Source organism: Lipophrys pholis (genome assembly GCF_963383615.2).
Source record: "Lipophrys pholis genome assembly, chromosome: 2".
Lineage (NCBI taxonomy): Eukaryota > Metazoa > Chordata > Actinopteri > Blenniiformes > Blenniidae > Lipophrys > Lipophrys pholis.
The window spans coordinates 11,034,416-11,046,809 of NC_137636.1; the positions used below are offsets into that span (position 1 = coordinate 11,034,416).

At 41.6% G+C, this 12,394-nt stretch overlaps 3 protein-coding genes across 3 annotated transcripts in view; all 3 read right to left on the minus strand.

The window, feature by feature from the left end:
- Window positions 1-52: 52 nt before the first annotated feature.
- On the minus strand, window positions 53-6,616 carry LOC308106339 (CKLF-like MARVEL transmembrane domain-containing protein 3). Its single transcript, XM_080458036.1, has 5 exons — window positions 6,219-6,616; window positions 2,883-3,038; window positions 2,697-2,792; window positions 2,410-2,527; window positions 53-1,005 (listed from the first exon to the last, which is right to left on the minus strand). The coding sequence occupies exons 1-5, from the start codon at window positions 6,339-6,341 to the stop codon at window positions 977-979; spliced, it is 522 nt and encodes a 173-aa protein (XP_080314162.1). The 5' UTR covers window positions 6,342-6,616; the 3' UTR covers window positions 53-976.
- Window positions 6,617-6,727: 111 nt separating this feature from the next.
- cklf (chemokine like factor) lies at window positions 6,728-9,249 on the minus strand. The gene is made up of 4 exons (XM_080458794.1): window positions 9,066-9,249; window positions 8,408-8,563; window positions 8,184-8,279; window positions 6,728-7,338 (listed from the first exon to the last, which is right to left on the minus strand). The coding sequence occupies exons 1-4, from the start codon at window positions 9,153-9,155 to the stop codon at window positions 7,210-7,212; spliced, it is 471 nt and encodes a 156-aa protein (XP_080314920.1). The 5' UTR covers window positions 9,156-9,249; the 3' UTR covers window positions 6,728-7,209.
- A 548-nt stretch (window positions 9,250-9,797) lies between these two features.
- Window positions 9,798-12,394, minus strand: part of galns (galactosamine (N-acetyl)-6-sulfatase) — a 22,647-nt gene continuing 20,050 nt past the window's right edge. The window contains exons 13-14 of the mRNA XM_080493453.1: window positions 11,776-11,893; window positions 9,798-10,244 (exon numbers count right to left, since the gene is read on the minus strand). Of these exons, the coding sequence (XP_080349579.1) occupies window positions 10,158-10,244; window positions 11,776-11,893 (205 nt within the window). The 3' untranslated portion in view covers window positions 9,798-10,157. The remainder of the gene's footprint in view (window positions 10,245-11,775; window positions 11,894-12,394) is intronic.

Sequence of the window (12,394 nt, forward strand, 5' to 3'; positions counted from 1 at the left end):
GACGAGAAAAGGCTCGAGCGCAAGAAAACTAGATTGATTTCCCAAGACATGATTCACATACATATTTAATTCAGAAAAGAAGAAAAAAAACAAGAACGCACCCATTGAGCTGCAAAGTTACACACAAGCACACACATTTGTGAAAACATACAGTAGACGAGCATGAAAACTTACTTCGATTAGGTGCTTAAATTCACAATAAATGGATGTAAAAGACACACGGGAGAAAAGCTGCGTACAGCACGGCAGAGGAACTGAAAGGTCAAATTAAAAACTAATTCCATCTGTTAGTAATGCATTATTGTCCGGATAAGACATGGAGACGATGGTTGTAACCAGCCAACCAGTTTATTTCCCCCCCTTAAGAATCTGTTGAATAAAACTATAAGTTTACCAATGATAAATAAGGTTTGACCATGTTTGCGACACAACTTTATTAGTGGTAAGTTAGTAAACATTGATCTACTAAGGTCATCCTAGGAGGGTCCCAATGAATTCCCAAAAGGTAACATTAGGGATTATTTCAAAATAAGACACACCCTTCCATACAATCAGTATAATCAGACTAAACATTGTCACAGCTTTATTAAAGGATCAGACTGATAGTGGCATTTACATTAGACCAAATGCTCCAGGACACTTCTCGTGAGCGTTTTCATAGTAAAATACATGCACTGAATACTAAATTAGTAGAAAAAGCTCAATAGTTTTTCTTGTCTGGGCATGATTTGTGTGGTGAATGCTCCTGACAAATCCTTAACAGAACAATTCACCAACAAGGAAAACCAGATTTTTCTTGTCTTTCTGCGCGCGTGAAAAACTTCTAAAACTACGGATGAACATATGTAACAAAGCCACCATGTGATTCCTACAATACCCAGTATAAACGTGATGCTGTGGAGGTCGTAGTGGACGACGGCTCAGCGCTGACGGTTTCTCCTGCACAGATGGAGTCTGTCTGCCGGTGCTGGTGGATTCAGTCTGAGTCCGAGTCGGAGAAATCCTCTACAAAACAGTGAGAAACAACCAGGTTAAACATGACACCCCTCTGAACCAGCTTCGTGATATGTAATGCTTTAACCAGAGTTCATAAACCGTCATCTGGGAGGGGGAAATATTATAAACATGTATTTTAAAATGTTTTTAGATGTCTTTTACGGTGTTCCTTTAGTCACTCAATGACCCTGATAACCTTTTAAATTCTGTTTTGTTTGGTTTTTTTTTTACTCTGTAGCACTTTGAGATTGTTGAAATGTAAAGTGCAATACAAATAACATCTATTATTATTATTATTATTATTATTATTATTATTATTTGGAGAAACAAACACACCCAATGTGAATTTCTGAAGCTTTAACAATAAACTTGTCATCAGTGAACAGGTAATATCCTGGGGGGGGGGGGGGGGGGGGGGGGTTATAAAACACTCTAAATACTATTAAAAGCTTTAAAAAAAACGATTTTTTCAAATGGAAGTCTTGACTTTAAGTTGTCCTCACAACTTCTGCTCCTTCTGTCTCTATAATATAATCAGCAGTTTGGGTATTTTCCTTGTCACTCTGAAACAGTAGACAATCCATTTATATTGGCTCCAATGCTGGGAGTAAAAGTAAAAAGCATTTTAAATATATTATGTAAAGATAAATAAGTACAGTGGAATATGACAAACAGGGCAGGGGTTCATCTACTTGTGCAGTTTGGTTTGTAATCTAAAATGTCGCCAGGAAGAAGGAGATGAAACTTCTCAAAGTTGAGTGGAGTCAAACGTAATTATAGAGCCGGTTTAAAAACAACAGCCCTCCACGAAAAGCCCCAGAAGTTAAACAGAGTGCAGAAGTGACTGCAGAGGCTTCAATGGCGAAATGAAACAACTCCAACGCGCCGAGAGAAAAATGTGCCTGGAGGCGAGGTTTACTTTTTTCCGAACAGAGGCGGTTTAACGCGCACATCGACGTATTGCAGAGTTTAGAAGAAGCCAGAGAAACAAACACAAGAGGCTGCTTGTCGGCAGGTCTAAATGATGAGGATGGGAAATTAGCCGCAGGACATCTGGACAGTTTATAGATAAACACAAAATCCTTGAAAATCAAACCGACTGAAGGGGCGTCGTGACGAGCAGCTGTGATGTTTTCCTCCTCACGAACGTGTGGACGAGGCCAATATGTTAAAGACACTGAAATCTGGATGTCTCGTATAAAATAACTAGGATCCAAATGTCATTCATTGATAACACATATTCTATATTCCTTTACAAGTGATGGGTTATAATCTAGAGGTAGAAGTTAGTCAATACATGTCACCAGTGGACAATGCTGGCTGAAACTGTGTTTACATAGAAAACCTTTAGTAACGTGTATTTCCTAATGTAGCCTGACAGGAGAGCAGACTTTGGCTGAGTCATTCCGTCACCTTGCTGCCTCGACGGCTCCTCATTGGACTCCCCTCCTTGCTTCAGGAAACTGGCCAGCTCATTAAAAATGAGATAAAAATCTAAAGCGAACACGATGGTGGCGATAAACCCAAATATCTGCCAGAAAAAGAGAGAGAGAGAGCATGTGAAGTGATTCCAGGAGGACAAAGCAGTTGGGATGTGACTCCAAGTTGCTGGATTTGGTTTCTGGTTTTGCAATGAGCGGACACGTGGACAAACGGTGTCTGTTGACCACCGTGAGACCCCCGCAAGTTTGGAACTTTACCCCGGCTGCCTTGGAGGAACCGTCGGCGTATTTCGACACCGCCATGATGGAAATGATGAAAAAGATTATCGAGGCAGTCACACATCTCATGAAGTCCTTTGAGGGGAGAAGAAGAAGAAGAAGAAAAAAAAAAGAATCATTCACAGGCGAAACTATAGGTTACTGCCGTGACGCCGGAGGACTCACCATAAGAGGCCAGCGGAAACCTTTAAACTTCTCATTGAATTTGGTGGAATAGGCGAATAACAAGAAGACGGCTGCCAGGAACTCCAGCGCCGGGACGGTCACGAAGGCCGCGGCCGTGGACGCCGCGAAGCACACAAACGATATGAAGGAGGAAACCTGCGACGACAAATATTTAGGGGCGGAGAAAAAAAAAAACGGGAGTGCTTTTGGGTCGTTTGATAGGTGAACACTTTGGTTTCATTTGTTAAGAGAGGCAAATGTACATTTTTAATCCAAAGGATAAACACAAGTTTATCTCCTCAGATCCCCATGATAACACTCCTCTGACCTGAAGCTGCGGGGTCTTTGGGCCCACCACTTCCTGTAAGGAGATACAGCCGCAATAAAGTCAATGTTTGTTCGCACCCGATCCCCTCTCCGTGGCTCTCACACACAAAACACAAAAAGCTCTAATTCTAAGAGATGTTCAAACAACTGCTTTACGGGCTCTTGATCACAGAGTAAGTAGACTTGAGCCTAACGTGACTTTGAAGCTTTCCATTAGACGAGCCGGACGCACCGTATCGGCACGGGCGAGAGCAAGTCCAGACACTGTAATCCGGAACAGCCCCGGCCATCTTGTCTTTGTCTCAAGTCAGTTATCCTTTGCCGGCCCTGAGGGCAGGAACTCCCTCTGTCTGAACCCCAAGTGCTGCAGCTGCTCCTCTAATAAAATGCTGCTGCCGCCGCCGCTGCAGAGCGGTTGTCAGGGATATAGAAGATTTCCCTGGAAGACGACACTTACAGGTCAACTACAGATGGTTTACTCGAGCTGCATCCTCCAGCACGTTCACAAATATGTGTGGGACGCTGGGATCATTCTTGTGTTTTGATGATTTTCTTTTAAGGTTTTTCTAACAATGTCAAAGTAACAAGATTAATGCCATATGGGTCTATTTCATTGTGCTCTCACACGTCTCGAAAACAGGCTAAAATGTCTTCTCTGGGCTGAAAACAGAAAAGAAAAAAACGTCCAAACAAATTATCTTCTGAAAAAAACAAACCGATCCTATAAATAGGGCTGCTCATCAACTCCTCAAATAACATTCACGCTTTTCTTGTTTTATAAGGCAAGTCAATTCATTTTTCAGGTTTTAAAAGCTCACGAAACGTTTCAACGCCATGTAAAAACAAAAGAAAAACAAAACTCACACTCCCACACGTCACACTGTACCGAGCTCTTTGTGGTCTGAAGCCCCTCAGGAGGAGGCAGCAACACTTTACACACATTCACCACGCTGCACACTCCTTTTTAACGGCCCGGTTGTGTTTCGAAAACGTTTCAAACACTGTAAAACTTGTGTTTCTTTGCAGCCCGTCACGCCGTGACTTCACATTCCTTGTACGGCCTGTTGTTATCTGACTGAGAGTGACACTGAGAAAGACATACAGGGTCCAATAATGCAAGCTCAGCGGGGTACCAGTGACTCATACTCCAAAACATGACGTCTGTCTTCATCGAGGAGAATAGAGTCGAACACTCAGACTTTGTTTTAGTCGCACGCAGTTCGACACTCGTTGTTACAAACTGTTTCACACGCTTGACCTCCCAGCGTGAGATCACTTCACTTATCAAACCGCCGTGAAAACAAACTGAGGTTTGCTTTTTGATATGTACAGTATGTCACAACAAGTCTTAGAATAGAAAAAGGGATGTGGTCTTAATTTTGTAAACATCATTTACCTTCTTTCTTCAGAATGTTGAATGAGATGTTTTAGCATTGAAAACCGACAAACGGCAGTTCAATACTTTGAAACTGAACCTAGTTTTTGGTCTTTTTCTACATAAAAACATAGGCATGTATTTTCGTGTGTGTGTGTGTGTGTGTGTGTGTGTGTGTGTGTGTGTGTGTGTGTGTGTGTGTGTGTGTGTGTGTGTGTGTGTGTGTGTGTGTGTGTGTGTGTGTGTGTGTGTGTGTGTGTGTGTGTGTGTGTGTCTGTGTGTGTTCTCTTTGTTGCATGTCAAATGTAAATATTGCCTCTATATTGTGTTTTTCAAGGGTTAATTCATAGGCGCTGAAAGCAGAACATTTCAACTCAAGGGACTGTTGTGTTTCATGTTTTAAGATTCTTTCCGTGACATTTAAAGTCACAAAAGTGAACCATGTGCCATTTTTAATCTCGATAAAAAATGTATATCTGACCAGAATCACATATATTTCATGTTTTGAAGCTTCAAATTTGCCTAAATGAGGTATAACACATCTCACATACCATTCATTATTACCATGTAATGTGTTGTTTCCAAGAAAACTTGATAAACATGTTCATCATATGTCAGGTGACTTTGTGGGGAGTAAGTTAGTAGGAGGTAAATAATGGTTTTAAGGAGGTAACGCTGTACTTCATGTTTGCTCATGTATGTTGCTTTTCCCTCACCGAATAAAGTGAGGTGGTTCCATTTTTCTTTTTAAAGTGTATATATTGCATAGCAGGGTTAGTCCCTTGTGCTCTCTACATGCACATCGCAGGACAAACTCTGACAAAGACTTTAGCCAGAGGATGAAGGCCACTGTCACACTGCTTAACAGCAGTAAAGAGGCTGTATTGTGTGTGTGAGTGCAGGGTTGGAGGGCTCGATCAATGCTCACACACACACACACACACACACACACACACACACACACACACACACACACACACACACACACACACACACACACACACACACACACACACACACACACACACACACACCGAGGACTGCTGCAGGCTGCAGAGAGGAGGATGTGACTGAGAGGAAGGACAGGACAGCTTTTCTCTGTCTAAACATGAGCTGACTGTCACATGACACTGATGTGAGTGAAGCAGAAAACTTTGCAAGTACAGACCCTTCCTGCAAATAAACTCATGACGCCCCTGGCAGATCGCAGTATAGTCTTTCAGCTACTCACTACATTCTGTGGACGTGAGTTTCCAAAAGGTTTCGCTGTGCGCTTTCAACGTTTAACTCGCATGATAATTTCATTATACGCGTAATGTTTGGCCGATCACTGACATGATGCACACATGTTGACAATAACTTTACAGTTCGTTTCTATATGTTTAAACTTTAAGAAATGCCTCTCATGGCTCTTATGAACCCATCCCACGCCCCCATTCAATAATCAAAAACACTGAATGACCTAAAAAAAACAAAATGACAGAGACAGTTTGTACAAGTTTGCGCACTGAAACAAAACTAAACTTAAACTATTGAAGACGAACAAAAGTGTCCTGCGAGAGGAAACAATAGTTTTGTTTTGGTTTTTCGAGCTGGTTTCAGTTGTAGGCGTGATCCCTCCGGCGATTTCTTACCACTTCAGCAATCAGCAGCATTCCCTTCCTCGAGGTGGAGAACTCTCTGCTCGGCAGAATGGAGAGCAGCGCAGTCTGACTCTGGCGCGGCCGCGTCGAGGCGGGAGCCTCCATGTCCCCCATAGTGTGGACAAAACAAGGATCAGGTCTCCGGAAAGCTCCGATCGCTCACAGTCCGGTGTCGCAGCTTCGAGGTAAAAAAAAAAAAAAAAGAAAAGAAAAGAAAAAGAAAAAGAAAAAAGAAAGATAGCCCCCTTATGGAGGCGTGAGGCTTCTCGGAGGTGGGAACGGAAACAGTGACAGCGCGGAAACGCTCCCGAAAAGCGCAACATCTGCTTTCTCCAGATGTGAAATGTGATGCTCTCAGCTGCCTGCGACACGATCTCACTGGGAAATGTGCAACTCACCGAGTCCAATCTGTTTTCATAGTCGCTGTGTTGCATTTTCACTTCGAGATAAAAAACAAACAAAAAAAAAACAATCATGGGTAAAGAAAACGAGTTCAGAGTGAAACTATTAATTATTCTTTTTATTTAAACAAAACAAATACAACAGTTGCACACTTTACATAAAGCCCTAATAAATTTCACTTCAATTCAGTTTATTTTCAGCATCTTGTGTGTTCGACTTTAATATTGTCAATAGCTCTTAAAACTCAACGCGTCAATAATAATATCTTATGTTGCAGAGAGAGAGAGAGAGAGAGAGAGAGAGAGAGAGAGAGAGAGAGAGAGAGAGAGAGGGGGGGGGGGGGGGGAACGTTTGGCTTTCAACCAATAACCATCACTTTGATGGACTCTTTTGGTCCAGTTCCTTAAATAAAGTTTAAACAGTGTTGGACAGAAATATCATTCACCATCTGCAACAAGTAAAGTTTTTAGTTTGGATTGACAATAGTAAACAGAATATTCCAAACCTCAGCCAGAAATAGGGATCTGACTTAAAGTATATACATATTTCCTGCTGTACAGCCCAACAGATTCTCTGTATTTCACTCTTCATTGGTTCCTCGGTGATTTGCTTGATTCTGGCTTTCGTTTCTTCGTTTGTTGAATGTGATGTTCTTGAAAAGCGTGTAGCTCTCCACCCCGTGCAGGGCAGCGGATATTAAACACAGTACCTGAAAACAGAAAGCAGATCTCAGAATAACCTCATTTCACTGCATTCTGTCAATACATCTGAGCTCCAGTTTGAAGCTGGAGGCTCCGGGAGTCGTGGCGATAAGAATCTGGATTCAGCCGCAGCAGGAGGACACCCATAGCTTCGGGCCATAGAAAGTGAGTCTCCAGCACTCAGGTTTGATTAAGTTTAGATCGTGTTATCCAGAGTTAAGGGGCCACTGGCCTGTACAGAAGAGTGGCTTTTCATAGTGTGGGGAAGGCTTCCTTTAACGCGGCCGATAACTATATAGGGAGATTTTTCAAGATGAGGAAGATGAGCCCAACATATTTCTGGTCCGTTTGAATTTTGAACAGAAATTACTATTAGAAAGGAAAAACTGAATGGTAAAACAAGAATCTATTTGAATGAAATACATATTCTTAGAGCAGACTTTATTGTAAGTATCATGGGGACGGATTAACCACGAGTTTAGCAGTTGCTGAAATAACAGCATTAAAAAGTTGGTATGATATATGAAAACAATATTATATATCTGTTTCCTACTTCATGTGTGACAAAATATGTTTAATGTGAGCGTTGCAGGGACTGGCGCAGGTCAAAGTGGTTCAGGTCTCTCATCTCTAAAGAAAATCCCCTCATCAGATGCATTTGTCATCATCAAGAGCTGCAGGAACTTTGTTAAACAACCCAGCGTTACACCAAGGCGGAGTGGGAGACACTTATAAAACACGGAGGACAGTGTTGGGAAGCCTTTAGACGGATGTAACTCAATTTGGTGTCCTCTTCAGGACGGTTTGTGTAAGGAAGAGAAGAGATCCAGAGAAGCGAAGAAAGCCTTCTCACCCCTCCGATCAGTGCGCCCGTCACAGTGTGGGTAGTCAAAACAACCACGCTCACGACAATGAGGTAGACCGCAGAAAAGGTCGAATTGAAAAGATCCTGGGGAGAAAAAACAAAACAAAAAGGGAAGGTCTCGAGAAAAAGAAAAACATCAACTGAAAATGGGAACACTTCGTTCTATCACAAGTCCTGAAGAAGCTCGTGCAGTTGAAATAAAGGTCACTCACAACAAGCGGCCAGAAGAAGAGCGTCAGCTTCTTGTTGAGCTTGAGCAGGTGAAGCAGCAGCAGGAATAAAGTGACGAGGAACTCAAATATTGTGGCGACAATGTACTGCGGCACGGAGGCAACGGCAAAGCACACAAACGCCACAAACAGAGTCACCTGTGGGAGAAAGAAGAGAGACACTTATATTTGAGTCACACTGACTGTTCACAGTGGCGGCAGTGGAGGTCCAGTGGTCAAGGAAATAAAGCAAGCTGTCATTGTTATGACGATCTGTTATAACCTTTATTTCTTAATGTTTGACATCAGCATCCTTCTCTGATTCTGTGATAGTTGAAGATAATCCTTACTTTTGCATTAAAGGGTTTTATATCCCCCTACTGGTGGGTCACTGCCGTTGACCCCCGAGCAAAGCGCTTCACCTTGACTTGTTCAGGTTGTGTTTAAAAGAAGAAAAAAAAAGGGCCTCCACCATAAAACCTGTGCGGTGACCTACCCAGTCGCTGCTTTAGCTTGTAAGTTGGACAGAAAATGTGTGTTATTACTCCGCTGCCCTGTTTCTCTTCCTCTTTCTGAGTTGTGCAGCTCTGGTAACACACCGAAGCCGTTTCACAATATGTCTGCGTGTAAAAGCCCAATGTTCCAGGTTACAGTTACTCACCATCTGGGCCATTTTTACAATTCCTCTCCTGGATCTGAGAAAAGCGGTGTCCAGGTCCATGGTCCGCGTTTCATCTGGATTCTCTGACATGATGGTGCGATTTCAAGACAACTCGCACGGGCTGTTTCCTGAAACGTGCAATTTCCTTTGAGCTTCATAGGAAACCATCAGGGTGAACATGTGCAATATTTTTATGACAGCAGCTATTTGGTGAGCTGAACGGAACTGCCAAAATATATGCGTAAAGCTGTGAGGAACTCACAGTCAGATACTATTTATCTATTCCAGTATCTGAGAAGCTGCATGGAGAAGTTGGTTCTTCTTCTCTCTTTAAAAAAAAGTATTAATGTATCAATATATATCTTTAATATGTATTATATATCAAAGGAACAAACTTTTTTTTCTAGCAAGTCCAAAGATTGTACTTGAAGAAAGTTTTCAAACATCACGGTTTATATAAAAATACATTTGATGGAAGTAATGTGTTTTAGGTTTTAGGCATTTAAATGTATTGATCTCACATACACATTATGCACACAGTATTAATATGGCATTGGCACACACACACACACACACACACACACACACACACACACACACACACACACACACACACACACACACACACACACACACACACACACACACACACACACACACACACACACACACACACACACACACACACACACACACAGCAATGGCTTTTCTTGAAGTAATTGCCTCCAGTCTGCACTCATAGTTAAATACGTTTTATTAAAATAAACTTTCATTGGTTCAAAGATACAGCATGAATCCAGCAATACAACTTTAAGTTATTTTGGCCCAGTCAGCATAAAGGCAACATCCCTTCCACACCACCACCATTAACACGAGTCTGAACACAGACTCTTGTGATTGCAAGCTCAACCTGTACGGACGTATTAAAACATCCAGCCATCAAACGAATAAAGAAACAAGTTTTCCCCTTAATCCCACATCATTTCTCTCCAACAGAAACAATTTGACTAAGTTTAAAAAAAGAAATACATTTGACACAATAGCAAGATCTGTTGAATAAGGCACGTGTGTGAGTTTCTTCCTCTTCTGGTCTCAGTGTGGCCAGCCACACTTCCACGGTTTAGACTTTGGTGCTTTCAGACATTTTCCCAACTTCTCACAGCCAGCAGGGGCCCAGTTCTGTAAGACGGGGTCACGACAAAACATTAGCAATGTGAAGTTACCAAAGAGAGTATTTTTAAGCAGTACAATGCATTAATGCACTTATGAATTTTTTGTTATGCATTATTTTTTTTTCTTGTATTTAGTTTTTTACCCCAAGCCTTTTTTTTTCCTTTGATGATTTTTAAGCTGCATTCACATTAATTGAATGTACATGTATGATATTTTTCTTAAAATATCTAATATGGGTCCTCTATGGGTAATCCCATAGTCCAAAAACAAGTGTGAACTTTTCACTTTAAACTGTGTGTGTGTGTGTGTGTGTGTGTGTGTGTGTGTGTGTGTGTGTGTGTGTGTGTGTGTGTGTGTGTGTGTGTGTGTGTGTGTGTGTGTGTGTGTGTGTGTGTGTGTGTGTGTGTGTGTGTGTGTGTGCGTGTGTGAGATTGTCTGTCTCTCTGTGTTTTGCCTTCTGATGGACTGGCAACCTGTCCAGTGTACTCTGAATGATCAACTGGACCGGTTCCAACACCCATGACCCCATATAGATGACTGAAGGACTTTACACAAAGCACCTGTTAAACATACCGGTACATTTTAAAATCCAATAAACAGCTGTGAAATTCAGGCATGTTAGGGCAGAATGCAATAAAAAGTCCCAGGCCAAAGATGATGGGACACGTCCAAACAATATGTGCATCTGCATGAATATATGATAAATATTATATAAAGACAAAGCTTTTCAATAAAATACACAATTCTAAATACTCAATATAGATTAACAGGACATAAGACACACATGAAGTTGTTGTGGCTTTGGATCACGTAGTAACGCAAGTCAGCTGTCGATTGGAATGTTTGCAAGTTTGATTCCCCATCTCTTCCTGCCCATATGCTGAAGTGTCCTTGAGCAAGACACTGCACGCCAACCTGCTCCCATTGAATGGATTGAACGTCTTGCATGGCAGCCACCACCATTGGTTTTAAGAATTTTCCTCTGGGATCAAATTTTTTATTTCAATTCGATTCAATTCAATTCAATTCAATTCAATTGGGTGTTAATGTACAGCGCCACAAGGGGGCAGTATTACATCACACATAAAAATGAAGCAGCGCTTATTGGAAGATTGAGAAGACAAAGCCACAGCTCCGTTGCAGCAGTTTTAACTGATCCTAAACTAGATTTTCCAAATAAAAACAATATCGAGGAGAAGAGGTTGAGATACAGGAGATTGATATTACCAGATATGCAACACACTAGGGAGAAGGTTAGTCAATTTGGATTTAGTTTTGTTGATATTTTCTTAAGAGGGAGTTTTATAGTCGCCTGTACTGTGACTTTCACCGAAAAAGAAAGAAAAGAGCAAGCGCATGCTTTATTCATATTTATGGAGACATATTTATTTTGACCCTGACCCCCCAAAAAACAATAAAAGTGTCTGAATGTAGTCTACGGCCTTTGTACACGCAGACAGTCGCTGTTATGTGCAGCACCAAAAGTGACATTCTTGCAGGTTGAAGACACATTTTCTTTGGTATATGTGGATCTTACCATCACTGACAGGTCACACATGTTCAGCTGTGGAACGCCAGCCACCAGAGTCTTTTTGTGATCCTCCACAACTGGAGAAATGCTTCTCAGCACATCCTGGTACTCCTTCGTCAAAACACTGCAAACACATGCACACAGAGAGTCCAATTGATTTGGATTAGATTACTAATGATTGATGCATATTCAAGCATCCTGCAATATCTTCATCTCAAATCCTCATCTTTGAAAATCTTATTCACTTTCTAATACATCCTATATATCTTTTTTTCGTCCATTTCTTTGTCTTCCTCTGTTACGACTCCTCAGGACTAACATGCAAACAATTTGAACGCTGTAATTAGTAATTATCTTCCTTCAAGTGAGACGAAAAGTTTCCATGTATCCACTTTTGCGCTCCAAACGTAACTCATTATATCAGTGTGGTGAAATGGTGTTAACGTTCAGTAACAAATCGGGATCATAAACACACACAAGCTGTCCACTCGGCATCCTTTGAGAAAGCACACTCAGCAGGGTGAACTATGTAACCCCCCATCACATCCCCTGTCTCTCAATTACTGCTGTTGGACACCGGCGAGTGCGAGCACCTCTGTGCATTATTATATTCACAGTGTAAAAC